The 17,887-nt window shown below is 37.9% G+C and overlaps 1 protein-coding gene across 4 annotated transcripts in view; it reads right to left on the bottom strand.

Annotated features, from left to right (window-relative positions):
• Positions 1-17,887, bottom strand: part of slc2a9l2 (solute carrier family 2 member 9, like 2) — a 98,318-nt gene that overhangs the window by 37,587 nt on the left and 42,844 nt on the right. For all 4 annotated transcript variants that reach the window (XM_067588013.1, XM_067588012.1, XM_067588009.1 and 1 more), the window contains exons 9-11: positions 15,899-16,009; positions 4,079-4,180; positions 3,474-3,549 (exon numbers count right to left, since the gene is read on the bottom strand). In XM_067588013.1, the coding sequence (XP_067444114.1) occupies positions 3,474-3,549; positions 4,079-4,180; positions 15,899-16,009 (289 nt within the window). The remainder of the gene's footprint in view (positions 1-3,473; positions 3,550-4,078; positions 4,181-15,898; positions 16,010-17,887) is intronic.

The raw sequence follows: 17,887 nt of genomic DNA, 5'->3' as shown, positions 1-17,887 counted from the left end.
TTGTGTTAGAGAAAAGAAACATTAAACATTGGTAACGCCTTTCAAAGGAGAGTCCAGAGACACAGCAAAATAATTAAAACTGATGGAAAATTGGCCATTTGTCCTTCACACATTGCTTCCTGGAAAATTGCTATTGGGGAAACTGAAAAAGACCTACTACCTAGATCTAATACCTAATTTACAGCAGTGTGAATTTCACAGGCCTAAGGGAAGGAAGTGTGATGAAAGTAAAGCTTAACTGAGTCCTAATGCATACTATAGATAATACACAGCATACAGTGGAAAACGCTGTATATAGAGCAAATCAGCCCCTGCAATGCAAATAGATAGAGGTAATTTGTTGCCACAGCCTGTACAGGGCTTCACATATATACTGTATAAAGTGCACCCATACACATGGTATTTATCCATTTGAGCATCATGTAAACATAACCATTACCCAGATTTAGCCAAATGGTAGCTGAAAAATTCTGATTGGTACTTATGGTCTTCTTCTAAGGTCTTCTTTTTAATCAGGTGTTTTGCCCCCTCACAACCATGCAAACAAGCACACTGTGGCCTCTAGTTTGGAGGACTGCAGACCAGATTAGGTGTGCAAAGTTTGTGAAATTACATACAATGAATGCCAGGAGGATTCTATACAAATTAAGCCTCTAGTACCATATGACAGAAACACCATAAACTCATTGAATATCACAACATGCATATCAAGATCAATAGAGCCTAGACAGAAAGCGAGAAAAATGAAAAAAAAAATAATATTCAAATATTTGAATATTTGAATATTATGTCATCAACTAGGAGACTGTAATATATTATCTTATACTGGCGTTTTATGCAGCCCCTCAGTTCAGGCAGTCTTAGCTCGTGTCTCTTTAAGGCCCCTCTCCCACTGAGCCCACTGATTGGCCAGCTTTCAGGAAGCCTGCTGAGGGGCAGCCATATCAGAGTCGTGTTAAGTTACTGCTGATGAAAACCCAACATTTTCTGCTTTACTGCTTCATTATAAAAGCTTTTAAATGACTAAATACTGAGAGACTTTTATTGTGAAGAATTTACTGGAAATTAAATGTGTTACTTACATTTACCATGAACATCTGACATTGTAACATTATAAATATATATATATATATATATATATATATATATATATATATATATATATATATATATATATAAAATCCCCCTCTCTCAGTTATTGTCCTAGTAGGGATAGTACATAGTGCTGCATTCACATCCTCTAGCAGACTTTCAGAGGATACTTTGTCACTTTGCCTTGGTAATCGGCTACGGGGGTGCCAGGTGTCCAGCTTAGTCATGATTTTCAATCTCAGGTCAGTCGCCCTTGTGGTAAGGAAATCTATGTCGTAAGGGCTTGTTGAGGCTTGGTACCCAATCTCGGAGTGTGGGGATGATGATATCTCCCCCCTGACCTGTCGTCCTAGCTCCCCCTTGCAGTAGCATGTTCGTTGTACCTCATCAATCTCCAGTTGTGATAGCAGTTTCGGTTTGCGGATGTTGGAACACTGAGCTAGTAGTTGTTTCTTTGTCAGCTTAGATGTTGGGTTTCAAAGCATCCATATATCCCACAACCTCTGCATGTAGCCCCTCTCATCAGGGTTACTTGTATAGTAGCATTCCATCAGATCCCTATTCTCTGCTCTACTCCATCTATGTCTTGTTCCAGTAGCCCATTTCTCATCAGAGTGTCCTGGTTCCCCAACACCTGATGTGGACCTTGTTGACCTGGGTGACGTCCAAGCTGATATGACTCGAGTTTGCGGTTTCACTCATCCTGAGGTAGGCTAGCAGCATATATATATATATATATATATATATATATATATAGTTATAGTTATATATATAGTTATATATATAGTTATATATATAGTTATATATATATATATATATACATATATATATATATATATATATATATATATATATATATATATATGACAGAAAATAAGGAAAAGCATAATAGGTCCCCTTTAACAAAATTGCAGGTCATATACATATAGTATTGTAGCTGCTTTCTGTCAACTGAGTGCTATATTTAATAATTTTGAGTGTAACAAAACCTCACTAATTGATATATTGATATGTTGCCTTCTCTGAATACAGTTATAAATATGCAATTGGAAAGTGAGATTTCCTTCTCTAAACATTGTAACAGGTCATTGGTTGTTTACAGAGATCTCTATCATGGCATCATCTGTGTATTTGCAGGTGAATACTAAGTATATGACAGACTTACTATACCCTCTAACTTATCATATTAAATACAAAAATCACACTTTTTTTGCTTTGATAGAGCCACACAATCTTTATGTTTTCTTTGAAATATCTGGGCCACTGTTTCCACAGCGAAAAGACTTCAGAGAAATTGTGGCTCCTCATTAATCCACTCACAAGCTCAAAGCACTACTGGGGTCATCCCTCATGTGAGTTTTCTTGTCTTCCCCTCCCAGTCATTCACCATTGCTAAGCAGTGAAGGGGCTTCATTTGTTTCCATGGGCCATAAATCATAATGTGTAATGGAAATAAATGGGAAACGATCACTCTTCCCACAACGATTACCTAAGAAGTGCACCTCAGCAAGGCACTTAACAATAAAAAGGTAAAGCAGAGTTGTTGAACAGTAACAGGGGACAGTTGTGTGTGTGTGTGTGTGTGTGTGTGTGTGTGTGTGTGTGTGTGTGTGTGTGTGTGTGTGTGTTTCACATCTTTTATCTTCTTAGCTCTCTTATCTCTTATCTCTCCTCCCTTTGTTCACTTTATTAAAGAACATGATCTCTATCAGGATAACTGGCAAAGAAAGGTTAGGAGAGTCAAATGTGTATCTTTCAGTATTCTGTATGTATGTGATAATTGTGAAGAGTTTTCCACACTGTCTACCAGTCCAATGTTCTCATCTCATCCTGATATACTGAGGCACTTTGTTGGATCAACGCTCCCTGGAGACATTATTATTCAGAAGGGATGTGTATGTGTGATGACAGCGACAGCCTCACCTTGAAACTCAAAGTCCAAGGCCCACTGTGCACTCACACTGTCCCCTGTCCATTTGCTGTGCTGTGGCATGTCATATATATGTGGGTACTACTTAGTATGCTAATATATGACAGCGTCTTCCACAGTCGTGACTAGTGACTGACACACTGTTTCACTGATTATTCCAACTGTTTACGTAGCCTAAAAGCTCCACAAATAGAACTTTGCTAATTTAAAAAATAAAGGCCTTACCAGACTTGTCACTTGGCTCACTCGCATTTATCATTCAACAACTACTTGAATGCAGCCAAACATGAATTAGGCTGTTCTAATAGAATCTGTATTTACTCAATCTCTTTTAAGCGTCATTTCAAGTGAAGTGGAGTGCTGATGAGTAAAGAGAGAAAGGTTTGTAGAACAGAAAAGGAAAAATCAAAAAAAGAAAAACTCAGCCCATAATGTAGGTCACTGGTTTTACCTGGCCCAGAGCAAAAGGACGCAATCACAGCCAGTATACAGATGTAACTGAGGTAGGGCATCCATGACACACTGTCCTGGGATGAGAGAGAGAGGGAGATGATATTTCAATGACCAGAATCATTATGTTGTCTGAAAATCTCTAAATTACAACTCTCTGCTCTGAGCTAGACTGTCACAGCAAATATATTTGGAGATAAATTATGAGCACTGACATCCCAAGTTTTATGTTTTTTTCTGTTTAAATAATAAAGTCAGGAAAATGCATTTATATGACATTACATTTCCTATTTTCACCTTGTGCACATCCTGCTGATCGGTGTTTATTAAGCAAAATATTGATAATTTTGAATGATAGACAAGATGAGGTTCAATATTTTCAATGTCATATGTGAGTGAGTGCACTAAATATTTTTATGCTTTGGATTTACGCAAATTCTTGTTTTGCAGAGATGATGTATGATAACCTGGTTTCCTCAGAACAGGAATCCTGATGGTCATTTGTTCACAGTGTAATTGGACCACAGTAGCAAGCACTTCTGTGTGTTGTGACAGCACTTCACTTACAGTGTGTCTAGAATGAGGTCAGTGGGAAGAGTGGCTTACCTGGAAATTGAGGAACACTGTGAGCATGCTGAAGAACACGGCCATGGCAGAGAAACCAAATATGAGGAGGGGTTTCCTCCCGATTCGTTCTATCACTAAACCCTGAGGACAAAAAACAGCATAATATTAATAGTTGTTCCAGGGGTTTCTGACTATGAAATTAGACCATTGAAACATAATTACAGATCTATTTTCATGTCTACTTAAAATTTTGTTCCTCTCCTTGTTAACGTTAAGTTATATTGATTGGACATGACACGCAGTCCAGCACGCAAAAATAAAACCTAATATCAAAGTAAAGATTTGCTATAGGAAGCAGGGAGCATAACTCATTTAATTGTTTTAACCCCCCTTCACGCCACCAGTAAATTCTAGTGAAATAAAGTTGGCAGTGGAGAATGCAGTATACATAATGCATCGTATGGCACACATAGAATGACATATATATAAAGATTTGCTCATATACAATGCTGCATGTGGCTCATCAATAATTCCACAGGCACTTATTGCTCACTCTCCACCCAGTTGTCTTTTTATTTGGGTCATGGATTGCAGTGTGAGACATAAGATGGAGACCGAACTCATCTAGAGCCACCTTCAAGCCCAATAAAAGCTCTAGCCAGAGCTGCAGGCCCTCTTCTATCATGGCCTCACAGGCATTAAAGTATTCATGGTGCTACTCTAACCTCGCCTAACCAGTGGGATTTCATGAGGTTGTGGAAAAGGTCACTGGTATTTGTACAGTATGTATCTCTGCAGCAAGGGGCTTCTGAGTGGAGACATGATTGAAAAGACAACATAAGGTGTTTTTCTATGTGTGTGTGGAGATGGAGATGTGTGCATAGCGGAGATGCTGGGCTACCTCACTACAAGAAAATACAATTAAAATAGACTTTTCCACTGTTCCATAGTTTTTCAACTATTATTTGCTTAATTTGAACTGTTTCCCGCTGGCAGCAGGTTATGCCCCAGAATGTATCCACTTTAGAGTTTGAATGCCTCCAAAAGCACTGCAATTCACTGTGTGTGTGAAGTTGTGTGTCTGTGTTGTGTGTCTGTATCCACACATCCCCACTGATCCCTGAAGGCACAGGACATTTCTCTCCCAGGCACTACCCACGCTGCACCCACCCGCACCCACCCACACACACACACACATACACACACACACACACACACACACACAGACACACACACACATACACACACACCAACCACCAGCAAAGCTGCAGCTCATTAAGATGTCTGAAGGTGTAAGAGGCTGAATATGTATGAGGCTTTATGTGTTTATGAGCCTGTATAATGAGGAGTGGGGACATAAGTGAAGTGTCTGCTGACTATGGGAATGTGCATGTTATTATCAGTCAAGGACGAAACCTGACAGACAGAAAACAACACTAGGTCCAAACCTGGTATATGGCTGGACCGTGTATGAAACACTAGAGGGATTTTAATTTGTACGTTGCCTGGTTACCATCAGACATCGCAGCATTTTTAACATGTTTGTTGTCATGCAAGTTTAAATTTATTTATTTGTATAGTAGTTTTCATACAGTAGTTGTAACTAAAGGTGCTGTACACATAAGAAAAACATTAAAAATACTTAAAATACACTGCACCAGATTTTGGGTATAGACTATATGATGCAGTTGTAAGAAGGGTTGATTTAAGATTTAGGCTATTTTTTTTACATTTCAATATTATTTCACTTACTCACAACCTGAAAAATAGTTTTAATGCAGTAAATATCAAGCTAATCATTAATGCTAGGTGTAAGTGTGTTTCATGTGTGTAAAGTTTGCATTCATAAATGTATTTGTTATATGGCTTTTATTTTATTAATATGAATATGCTTTATTTTCAAAAGACACTAGACGCATGTAATGTGTGGAAATTGACAGGAAATTACACTGGTGACAATGGAGCACAGATCCTCTCTTCTCACGTAAATGTCACTTTATGACATTTATCACTATTCTCACCTGAAAAAGTATTAAAACCTAATAAGGTTTTATATTATCAGTCCTACAGCGAAAATTACAACAGCTTAATCTCTGCCATTGCTGCTTGCTGTCGGATGGTGCGAAATGCATTCTGGGATACTTAGGTTCGTACCACTTACTGACAACAAATCACACCTATCACTTTAATGACTTGCAATTGCAGAATGCAAAAATGTGTTTCCAGGTCTTATTCATTTCATTGACATAGATAACATAATGAACTGCTGATGATACTGATTAAATTACAATTTTCGGACAATGTGAATAATCTACACAATCCAACAGCCTGCTTCTTGGCAGACTCAATAGAGGTCAGAATGGCAACTTCAGCCCTCACGGTTGGCGGGACTAAATTCTCTGGTCATTATTCATCACATCAAGAAGCAGATGAGCCATTAAAGACAACTGGCCACAGCTTGAGGCACCACTGGCCCTTCACATGTGCTGTAATTTCTGCACCGTCCCGGGTAAAACCCTCGGGAGAGGCAGTGAATGAGGAAATCTGTCGCATAAACACATACTGACAATGGCGCTTTGATTGTTTTCACACTGGTGAAAATCAACCCACAAATTACCATGTAGGACAAAGAGATAAAAAGGACAATAATGACATTGTGCCAGCCATATATTGTATGTAGGTGTCCTCTCTGTTTTACAATATTGCTGTCGGTCTGCAGTTGGTCGCATAGTTGAAGACATCATAGCTTGTTTTTCTTCCCTTCAGGAGATATCATTTGCAGATAATCATATTTGTACAACATGGAAAAACAACTTCCACAAGCTTGAAAATCCATTGGAATCAACATGAAATATCTTCCTATTCTTTCAATGGGCATGAGTCATATCTGTACGTTACCCTGTTCCCCTGAAAATTAAAGATAATGGAAAACAAATTCAGAAAAACAAATAAATGCATAGGCAGACTTAAATTGACTATAACTCCAAATAACACGAGTGTTCTCTTTTTAAATGCTTCTTTCCTACCAGAAGGTCCGTTTTTTTATTTGTTGATAATTTGTTTGTGTTTAGACTTCAGTTTGCCAAAGGGCTACAGAGTGTGACGACACAGCCGAATATGTGTGATTTAATGTGGGCTGGCACACACTCCACGATTCTTGTTTGTTAGCCAGCCATATAGTGACAACTGTGCTGCAGTGAAAGGGCGATGGCCCAGTAGGGCACTAGAAAAGGGAGCAGGAGGTCACTGGATAGCATTTTGCATTAAGTAATCATATATTGTCCATATTTTTTCATAACATGTTTCACAAAGAAGTTCTAATGAGTGTGTTCGGATCAGAAAATACCAAATAACAAAAGAGAATATAAAATAGAATAAATGAGTTGAACAGAGCTTTAAAAAGGCAGAGTAATAAGTCTTTGTTTGATGCTTAATGATGCGTTCATATTTAATGAAATGCTAAATCAAAGGCAGCATGAATGCATACAAAGCAAATGGAAAGATATGAACAGATGCAAATGGACATAAGCAGATAAATATTTGCTCCGGGCAGTGTGGATTGTGGTGAGGATGTTCAACTTGAAAACATCTTGACACTAAGGGAAAATTCATGGAGGAAAATAAGAGATGGGGTTACTGGTAAGATTTAAAATCAGTCTGTCTAAGCTGTCACACTCAAACACAGACACTCTCCCAACACTCACATAGTCAGCACATGTTAGGAAACATTTGTACTTCAGGCTACAACAACAGAGTGGTGAAATTGGAAGAAAGAAGAAATTTGATTTGTGTTCAGTCTGTGTGAACCTAAAGAGCTCGGTCAATCTTAAACAAGGAGGCATATTATTCCAAAGCCTCAGTTCTACTATAGCAAAATCCTTGTCTTGTACTGAGGGATTCCAAGTGACCACCAGATATACAGAAAAGAAGTTCTGCTATATAGTATATGCTAATGAAAAGATTTTATGACTTTTTAACAATGTTTATATACATATATATATATATATATGTCTCCACAAAACCTATTTATTCATGTGACATGTTCAGTAATTCATTCTCTTATCTTGTCGTTGACATGCATCATTGTCCATTTCTCCCGTGCCTCTTGACGTTCCTCTTTGGCTCTTATCTTGAGCTAACATTTCCAGATCATATATTTCACTCACAATTTTCAGCCATTCATCTAGTGTTGGTGGTTCCACTTTGTACCATCTCTTTGTAATAGCCTTTTTACAAGCTGCCAACAAAACATTCAGCAAATACCTCTTTTCTCTTAACACAATGTCTCCTGTCATATTACCAAAATACTGTACTATACATGACCTAGGTATATCATAGCCCAGAATTTTGAATATAGCCATATGAACATCCTCCCAAAACTGTACAATTTTAGGACAAAGCCAAAATACATGGGAATGATCTACATGTATTGCCTCAAATTGTCCCCAACATGGTTGTGCTATAGACAAGTATTTGCACTTGGGTGTAATAAAGAATCTAATTACATTTTTAAACAATGGCTTCTTGGGCTCCAGCCCTGAATGTTTTCTCAAAAGCCCTGAATCTTTTAGGTTTCTAAAATAACTTCGCCTTCAACTGTCATTTCCCCTCAGTCTCTCTGACTGGGCCAGCAAATCAATGGAACAAAAGTTCTATTACTGGGGAAATTTCACAATCTAGGTCGGCCCTAACATTGTCATGGAGGGTTGTTGTCTTGTGTGTGTCGTGTTTCATTCAGTCATGTCACCTCAGTGAGCAAGTTTGCTAGCTAGCTAACTAGCTTATGGACTAGGAACATAAAGTTTTTCATAAGGAGTCAACCTCAGCCACCATCCAGAAAGTAGAGAAGTTAGAGAGGAGTGTAAAGAAGAAATGGAAGAAAGAGTACATATAGGGCAGGAAAAGAGTGGAGAGTGAAGAAAGGAGAAAAGGAGTGGACAGAATGAAGATTAGTTATGTTAGTAATGCTGCTTACACCAAACTTCTACCTTACATATGTTATGTAACTTAAAATAGTACACAGTAGTTGTATCAGACAATTTTTGCCTCTTTCTAGGTGGCAGGAGTGAAAATTAGTCATCATCAACATTTGTAGTGTTATGGTTTCAGAATGATGAAGACAGTTAGAGAACAATTAGACACAAAATAGGATGTAGGCTCTACAGGTTGATCTCTCAAATGGCTTGAAAAATGGTGAATATAACATGTTAAATAGGTTTGGTCTAAGCCCCAAATGTTTACAATGTCTGGCTCTGCCCCTGCTGTCCATCAACTTTTTAAGAATGTTTTTTATGACACTTTTACAGTGCAGAACATAGAGGCTGATAGGAAATTTGAAGCGAGTAAGAGGAAAATGCTGACATGCAGAGAGCATCTCTAGTTTTGGTCTGAACGGGGTTACATTATATGTGCTTTAGACCGCTGGGCTACTAGCACACAGTGAAATCCCTTTTCTTAAAGGCATTTTTCCTGCAGCTTCCACAATGATACACTTTATCAGTGACCTTCCTCCAGCCACATGTGTCCACATTGCTGAAAAATTCAGTAATTCAATAGAAAAGCTGGACTGACTCATCCATCCATCCCACATATTTCCTACCTCTGCTTATTTTTTTTCATTGTCGTTAAGGCTTATCCCAGCATGCATTGTTAGCGCAACAGGAACAGGTTGTCACACACATACAGTAGTCAGCATTAAAAGTTTCAGTTTGCACTTTCATGTCTTTGCACTCTGGGAGAAAACCAGAGCAGCTGAATGAAATCCTTGCTAACACACAACATTCAAAGACTCCAGCCAGATCAGGTCTGGACCCCAGAGCCACTGTGACAGTCATAAGGACAAACTGGTGGCAGGACGAGAATGTCAAGACAAATATCACCTCACTTTCAGCAAACGTAAGAATAAGTGGTCACCTTCACCTTTCTCTTTCCAGCACTACATCTAAAAAAACAGACGAGTTATATGGAAATTTAAAACACATTAGTACAATGGCCATGTTGCAAGTGAACATCCCTAAATCCACAGAGTATGGTGACTAATGGACCCTGCAGCAAAGTAGGTGGGTGGAAACGAAAGAATACATTATCAGTAGGTGTTGCTATTGAGACCAATCACATTTTCATCCCCTAAAAATCCTGTGTACTACTGTTCTGATAATGACACCATACAAGTGTCACTCAACAAGAAATGAATGTCTCCGAGGTGCAATACTGCCACAAGCAAGTATAAGATTCCTTTAATAAGCTACTGAAGACAGAAGGTGTTAAATTAGCTTGGGAGGAGATAACACATTTGGATGTTCTGGTCCAAGGACAACCATTGCCTTTACGTACAGTTCAATGATGTTACACTTCCAGGTAGGGCATTATTGAATTAAAGCATAAAATTTGAACCAATTATTGCATGAACTAGTTATCTATGGTTTCTTTGCATTACAGCATTATGTCAGTAAGATATACTGTTCCATGTTGTCTTCTGTGATCATGGTGCATTAATGACAGACCTGGATGACAGCATATGTGTTGAATAAAACATGGTGTGGATAAGTTTGTTTTTTCCTGCATGATTTTAGGAAAAAAATCTGCAAAACACATAAAAGAGATATATGTCATATGTTTTTGAATGGGATTTGTTTATGCATGCATGACTTGTTAAAGCCACAAAAATGTCTTTGTGCTGTGCACTTCTGTCTACTTTTGATATGCAAATAAAGTGCAATTCCTCATAATATCATGCTTTACATAAGAATTAAGTTCAAAGTCGATGAAGTACAAAGTATGCTCATATTGCTACCACAAATCAAAGGGATCTCATAACTAGCATGGAAGGGTGTCTAATATAACACAATGCACAAGAATAGCAAGCCAGTGGGAAATACTGTCAGCTACATTCACTATAAATCATAAATGCAGCACAGTTACAGTGGGTAACATGCTCAATCCACTACACATGGACATATGTTATATTATGTCATAATACATAATATAGAATCACTCTCTTTCAATGTAAAATAATGAGCATTGGACAGTACAAGTAAAAACAATTCCTGGCTTCCAAATAATATCATATCATCATGTCACATAACATTCTCATTTTCCACACATCAAACCATAAGGGACAGCCTTTTTCTTCTGTCTTGTCTGTGATCACAGAGCAAATCTTAATTTCCCTATAGAGGAATACTATGAAAGATGGTGTCGTCATGGTGCACCCGAGGCCTGGGTATTCCCAAAACTCATTAACACCAAATTGCGGAATGCCAAAAGACATGTAATCTTTCTTCACATATTTTCAGTGTTTACAGAAAAGGGCCAGATTTTGCAGGTGACCTGCCCTAGCCATACATTGAGGTTTCTTTTGTGGCTGTTTCTTTCCACTCTTGAAGTGGAATATGAAATTCCCATTTATGGAAAGTCAGAAAAGATGATTTCAATGTTAGCAGCTCTGTGTTATTAATTATTATCTCTTTATTTAACAAGGACCATGCACAAAAAACATTAATCTCAAAATGAGAAGAGATGATTTAAGCCAGATTTAACTGTTAGCTAATTTCCATCTGCAGTCCCTGGGCAGGTACACACAAAACAATCACCAGACACTAAAAACATTCATTTACATGCAACACCATTACATAGTCTCTATCACACTAACAATTATACAGACAAATCTACAAGCACGCACCAGCATATAAAATCGTATCGTATGTTAATGACCACGTACTCTGATTGGCTGAAGGTGTGGCCCCCACCTTCACCCCAATCAATCAGAATGAGAATAATCAGAATACAACCTAATGAATAATGCAATTTCCCTTACCGCACATCTTTACCTGGAGTAATGGCTGCAGACGTAAAACAGTATATAGTGGTCTATGAACCAGAGTCTGATCCTGAATGGGAAAGGGAAGAACCTGGGTTTGCACAGTTGAGATTTCAAAAGGATGTTTCAAAACGGTAAGATCTTGTCTAGATTTCCTAACAAAGTAGGAGGTCACTAGCTTAGCTTTAGCACACTTCCAGTGTCCTGCTTTGCTCATCATCCAGCTGAAATTCAACAACAGAAGTTACATACTCAGTGTAGCACTGTGAGGCAGTGTCCTCGCGCTCAATCTTCCTGCATATTTGATTTGTCTGTTTGTTGTGACGTATTAATGAGTTCAGCCTCAACACCGCTAGTTCTTGAGCAGCGAATTTCAAAATTTCAAATAACTTAAAAAAACAGAAGAGATAGAAATGAGTAATTTGCATCCTAATACACCCCAAAGCCTAATTTCTTGTTTTTCACGATATCAGCACTTTAAGTTAGTCCAATGAATACATGAGTTTAATTTTGATAATTTCCAACTTCATTGAATGTGCCTTGGCTCATTATTTACAATGATAAAAGAAGGGTGGTGTTCTGTAAAAGCTGTTGGGGTTGGTGCTGTGAGGCGAGAGGAAAAACTAGTATCTATAGGGTACATGCTGGTGTTTGAAGTCAGTCACCTGGCAGCTAAGTCACTCAGTGGAGTCTTCTCACTGCTGCAAATCAAAGATCTTTCATGTGCTCATGCTGAGAGGAATCACAGAAATAGATAGCAACCCAAACAGGGCATTAACACACTAATTCAATGAAGAGGGATGACAGAGTGCATTTCCCACTGCGCTTTGTGCAATGTTTTTGTTTGAAAAAGTAGAGTTAGATGCACAGAAATTCTGCCAGAAGCTGTGTTCGTATTATACTGGTAAATTATTTGGCCCTTTTGACCAAAATTATCCCTAAATCTAACAAAACCTAGAGTTTGGTTTCTGGAAACTAAACTCACAAAAAAAAAAAAAAAATGAAATTTGCTTTATTGTTTTCATTTCCACTGCATCTAAAGGACACAGAGGATCAGGACAATTAAATCAATAACAAATAGAAAAGTGACATGTTCATTGAAGACCTATTTTTGTCTAGAAAAAAAACACAGAGGCATGGTGTTGTTCTGGTGATAGAAAATGTAAGAAAAGTAAGACTCCTGTTTCAAAAGCAGCAACAATAAAAGTTTTTTCTTCTTTAGTAGCACATATACGTAACAGTGACAAAATAAAGTTAAGTTTCAGTTTCTCTCGCTCACTTGTCCTTTTTGCTCACTTGTCAATTTTGAATAGACAGGAAGTCAGCTACATAAAAGTCAATTAAATGTCAATGACATTAAAGGACATTCCCTAATTTTGCAGTCTGAATGAATGCTGGACATCAGTTGCAGTAGCCGAGAAAAGCAGTCGGTAAATGAGGTTAAATACAGAGCAGGGTTTGCAGGGACATTTTGGGGAGAAGCCCTCAAACTGACCTATATTCCTAAAGTCAAAAACTAGGAACGTTTTAGAATGAATTTCTTCACTTCAGAAGGGTTTTTTTTAAATGAATATCATGGGCCTGGCATTACTATTTGGCTGAATAACATAGTTATTAACATCGACAATATTAAAAACTACAAACCAAGCCAAAAATCTTGGTGTAGTCATGGACTCAGACCTGAATTTCAACAGCCACATTAAGACAATTACAAAGTCAGCCTACTATCACCTGAAGAATATATCAAGAATTAAAGGACTTATGTCACAGCAGGATTTGGAAAAACTTGTCCATGCATTTATCTTCAGTAGAGTTGACTACTGTAACGCTGTCTTCACAGGTCTCCCTAAAAAATCGATCAGACAGCTGCAGCTGATTCACTAAGACCAAGAAAGTGGATCATATAACTCCAGTTCTCAGATCTTTACATTGGCTTCCTGTCAATCAAATAATTGATTTTAAAATACTGCTGTTGGTTTATAAAGCACTGAATGGTTTAGGACCAAAATACATTTTTGATCTGCTGCTACATTATGAACCATCCAGACCTCTCAGGTCATCTGGGACAGGTCTGCTTTCTGTCCCCAGACTAAAAACTAAACATAGAGAAGCAGCATTCAGTTTTTATGCTCCACATATCTGGAACAAACTCCCAGAAACTGCAGGTCCACCGCAACTCTCAGTTCTTTTAAATCACAGCTGAAGACTTTTCTGTTTGCCGCTGCCTTTTATTAAACCAAATTTGAGGGTTAATATTTTACACTGCACTGTAACTTTTATTCTCTTGTTTTATCTGTCTTATTCCCTTTTGGCTTCTTTTTATTTCCAAATTTAACATTTTTTAATTGTTTTTATATGTCTTTTTACTTGTGTTACTTTTATATTCTGTTTTGATGCCTTTTATGCTCTATGTAAAGCACTTTGAATTGCCTTGTTGTTGAAATGTGCTATACAAATAAACTTGCCTTGCCTTGCCTTGCCTTACAGTGTACTCTGGATCAATAGCAGACTGCCATCAGTAGGCCAGCATATCTAAAGCAACAGTTAACAGCATTTAAGTTGAGTACGGCAAACTATCAAATCCTTTTCTCTGAAAGAACTTGTGTCGAAGCTGCAATTCATGATAGTCTTACACCACTCTAACTCTCAGGAGTACAAATCATACGCTGCCATTTGCTCCCTGCTGACAGAAGATGCGATGGAGATAAACAAAGTGAATAAGATAAAAACACCTATATATCGACCCCCCGAGCATTCACACTGATTCATTGTGCGCAAATTGAGTGTAATCCCAGATTTTCTAACACACTGATGATTCAACAGAGGACGAATGTGTAAGATATGATATCTTCAAGCTGCTACAAGAGTCATCTCTTGGGTCCACAATGCTGCTTTGTGTCAGAATGTACTATATATGTAGTGATTTCATTTTATTGTGGGTTTTATCATTTAGCTTTATCATTCAAAGCATGTTTTACATGTTTTACATGTTTTTTATATTGGTGTGTTGGATACAGTGATCATTGCCAGTAAATCATCACATACACATGCCAACTGTTTGGTGCAAAGTGCTCCCTGCTCAACCATTTAGCGACAGGTCTGCTGCCAAAGCGGGAATACTCCTGCTGACAGCCGTGCCTTTCCATGTCAACTGAGCTGAAGATCTCTGACCAGCTCACAATTCCTCCACACCAACCGACTGTGGTCAAGAACATAGCTGGCTACTAAAATGTTGGTACGGCAAGTATTATATTATAAGAGGATAATATGAGGTATAGTTCGATCAGAAAAACCCCTGAAGAGCAACTAAATTACAGCTGAGTCTATCTATGTACAATATTTACAGTGGAAGATAAAGGCAAACGTCCATCCACCCCAAACCACCAGGCTCTTGCTTTTCAGTGTCAACTACTGCCTATTTATAGTCCTGTCTCCTCTGCATAATGTTTAATGATGGAAAAAAAATGTTTTATGCACAGGGCAAATGTTTGCTGGTCCATTTGGGAATATTTTGGGAGACCAAAAACATCAGCACTACAAAAAATACTGCAAATAGACAGTCAAATAAATCTTTAATGCAGTACTCAGCTGCTAGTGGTGTAGAGTTACTTTCCTGTACTGTGATTTTTTCACTAAGTCATTTCTGGAGAACTTAACATAAAAATTATAAAAAGAGACATTTCCTAAACACTGCTTAGTGCCATCTAAATTCAGTATAAAGACAAACTTGCCTCAGATGTACATGCATATTGTTGACCTTGAGCTTTTTTTCAAACACAATACAAAAATAATCCATGTTTTTTAAGTCAGCAGTGAAATCAAACTTCAGCTTCAGTATAAGAAAATAGCTGAATTAGCATGACAATAAGAGGATTAAATGTAATTTCTGCTTTTTATTCAGCATTTTTAAACCTTTCTGTGAATCTTCTGACTGCGAGCAGCCCATGACTGTCAAGACCACAAGTAAAGTAACACATACCAAGAGCAGACTTATACCCAGAACCAGAGATTTATGGTTGATTTAAAGTAGAAATACTCACTGAGACAATGGCAGCCAAAGTCTCTATGGCCCCTGTGCTCAAGGTTACGTAGGGCAGAATGTTCTCAGCAAAGCCTGCTTCCCGTAGGATCCCATTGGTGTAGTACCATATCTATAAAAAAAGAATAATAATAAATCAAATTGCACTGTTCTTTCATGCATCAGACATACATCTGAATGTGTGTTCTTATCCAGTTTAAACAAAGTTAATTTCAGGCTGAATCCTTGTTGGCTGATTTACTACCTACATAACTGTGTCTGTGACTACAGAAGGTGTTTGAAAATTGTTTATCAGGCATCTACACAGGATGCGTAATGGCTCATATTCCTCTCAGAAGTCACTTTCTAGGCTTCAAGTCTATTTTCCTCAGTTTTACGCATGTAACCACAGTGAGTATTGGGCTCTGAGTGCTACCAAAACACAGGTGACCTACATAGCCACACTGTGCCTGAACGCACCACATGTAGACAATGAATTAACTGAAGCTGCTGCTGATGTGATGGTTTAGACGCAGCCTGAGTGGACATGGTGTAAGTTCCAATTAAACGCTGATGACGGGTAATGCCAGGTCCCAACTCAAGGAAATGACATGATGTTGAAAGGTGGATTACTCAGGCAGACCCATAATGCATACATAACCAGTCAAACACTGGTATTAATGTTTTGTGTTTTTGTTTGTGGATGAAGACCTCATAAATCATGAATTTTAAATAATAAAAATCCAAAAGAGATCCAACAGATCACAGTAACGTGAAGGAGAGGACAAGAGTTTGAAAAATTCCACAGTTAAAGGCAACATTTTGAATATTAGTCTTTTTTCTCTGCATTCTCTCCTGTAACCTTCTTTTTGACAGGTAACAATCTAAATACAAAACATGTACGCAATTGTCAAGAAATCATGATTTTTGACAAGCTGAAGCACTGACACTGCTTCCAGGAATAATTCTAAATTGTCAACTTAACATCAGCGGTCTGAGCTTCTCAGATTGTAATATTTACTGAGATCATATGATGGGTCTTATGGTGACGGGGTAGTGAATACAACAATCAAAATAGAGACCTCTAAAGTGATCTAAATTACATTCCTGTCTTTTTGAAATGAAAATATTTATAAATGAAGTCATGTTCATATCTATGATAATTCAGTAGAGCTTTGTGATTTCCAGCTTTGCAATTTAAAAGCCCATCAATCTATCAGATATAAAAATTGAGCACAAATATTATTTTTCAAGATGTTAAACGAATATGAATTTCAACTGGAGATAAGCTAACAATCCATCTGCATGCACTGCATGAAGTATACTATAGTATGTCAGTCAAAGAACTATTGTGCTCTGCCAGTAATTCAGGAATTTTGGCTTTAATCTCAAAATGATCTGTTTTAATTTTTCACATTTTTTTAGGTTTTTGCCATGTTTAGGTTGCTGTTGTTTATATTATTCCACATTATAATGGAATTTAAATCATCTAAAGTCAGTTTTTGTTGTCATTCTGTTTATATTAAATGGTGGATGGCAGCAATAAGCAGCAACTCTTCTGCTCATGCTGGGGTATTCTTGGCATCTGTATGCCCGAGACAGAGAGGGAAGGTCTCGCAATTGGACAACAGTCATTACCACCCACCAAGCGCACTGCGACACAGCAGGTGGAGGATGGTTAAACATCTCTTCCCGTCAACCAAGTGCACAGGACAGAGTGACTCATAGTGACTTCTCCATGCCCACGGGTTCTCAAACACAGTGGTGCTGAGCACATACGAGAGACTGAGCCACACTAAGTGGGGCGGGAAACTGGCGGCTGCTCTTTTTCTTATCTTGTGCTCCATATTTTTAAACTTTCTTTTACCTCTTAAACAACAAAACATATATTTCTGCAGAATATCATTTTAAAACATAACATTTACAAAGAAAAAAAGAGACCACACATATGAGGTCACACCTACGCACACACAGACCCAGGGGGAGGAACACTGTTTGCAAAGTGCTGCCA

Source organism: Thunnus thynnus, chromosome 4 (genome assembly GCF_963924715.1).
Source record: "Thunnus thynnus chromosome 4, fThuThy2.1, whole genome shotgun sequence".
NCBI classification, from domain to species: domain Eukaryota; kingdom Metazoa; phylum Chordata; class Actinopteri; order Scombriformes; family Scombridae; genus Thunnus; species Thunnus thynnus.
The sequence above is the reverse complement of the archived record's forward strand: the minus strand, read 5'-3'. Positions and strand labels throughout refer to the sequence as shown.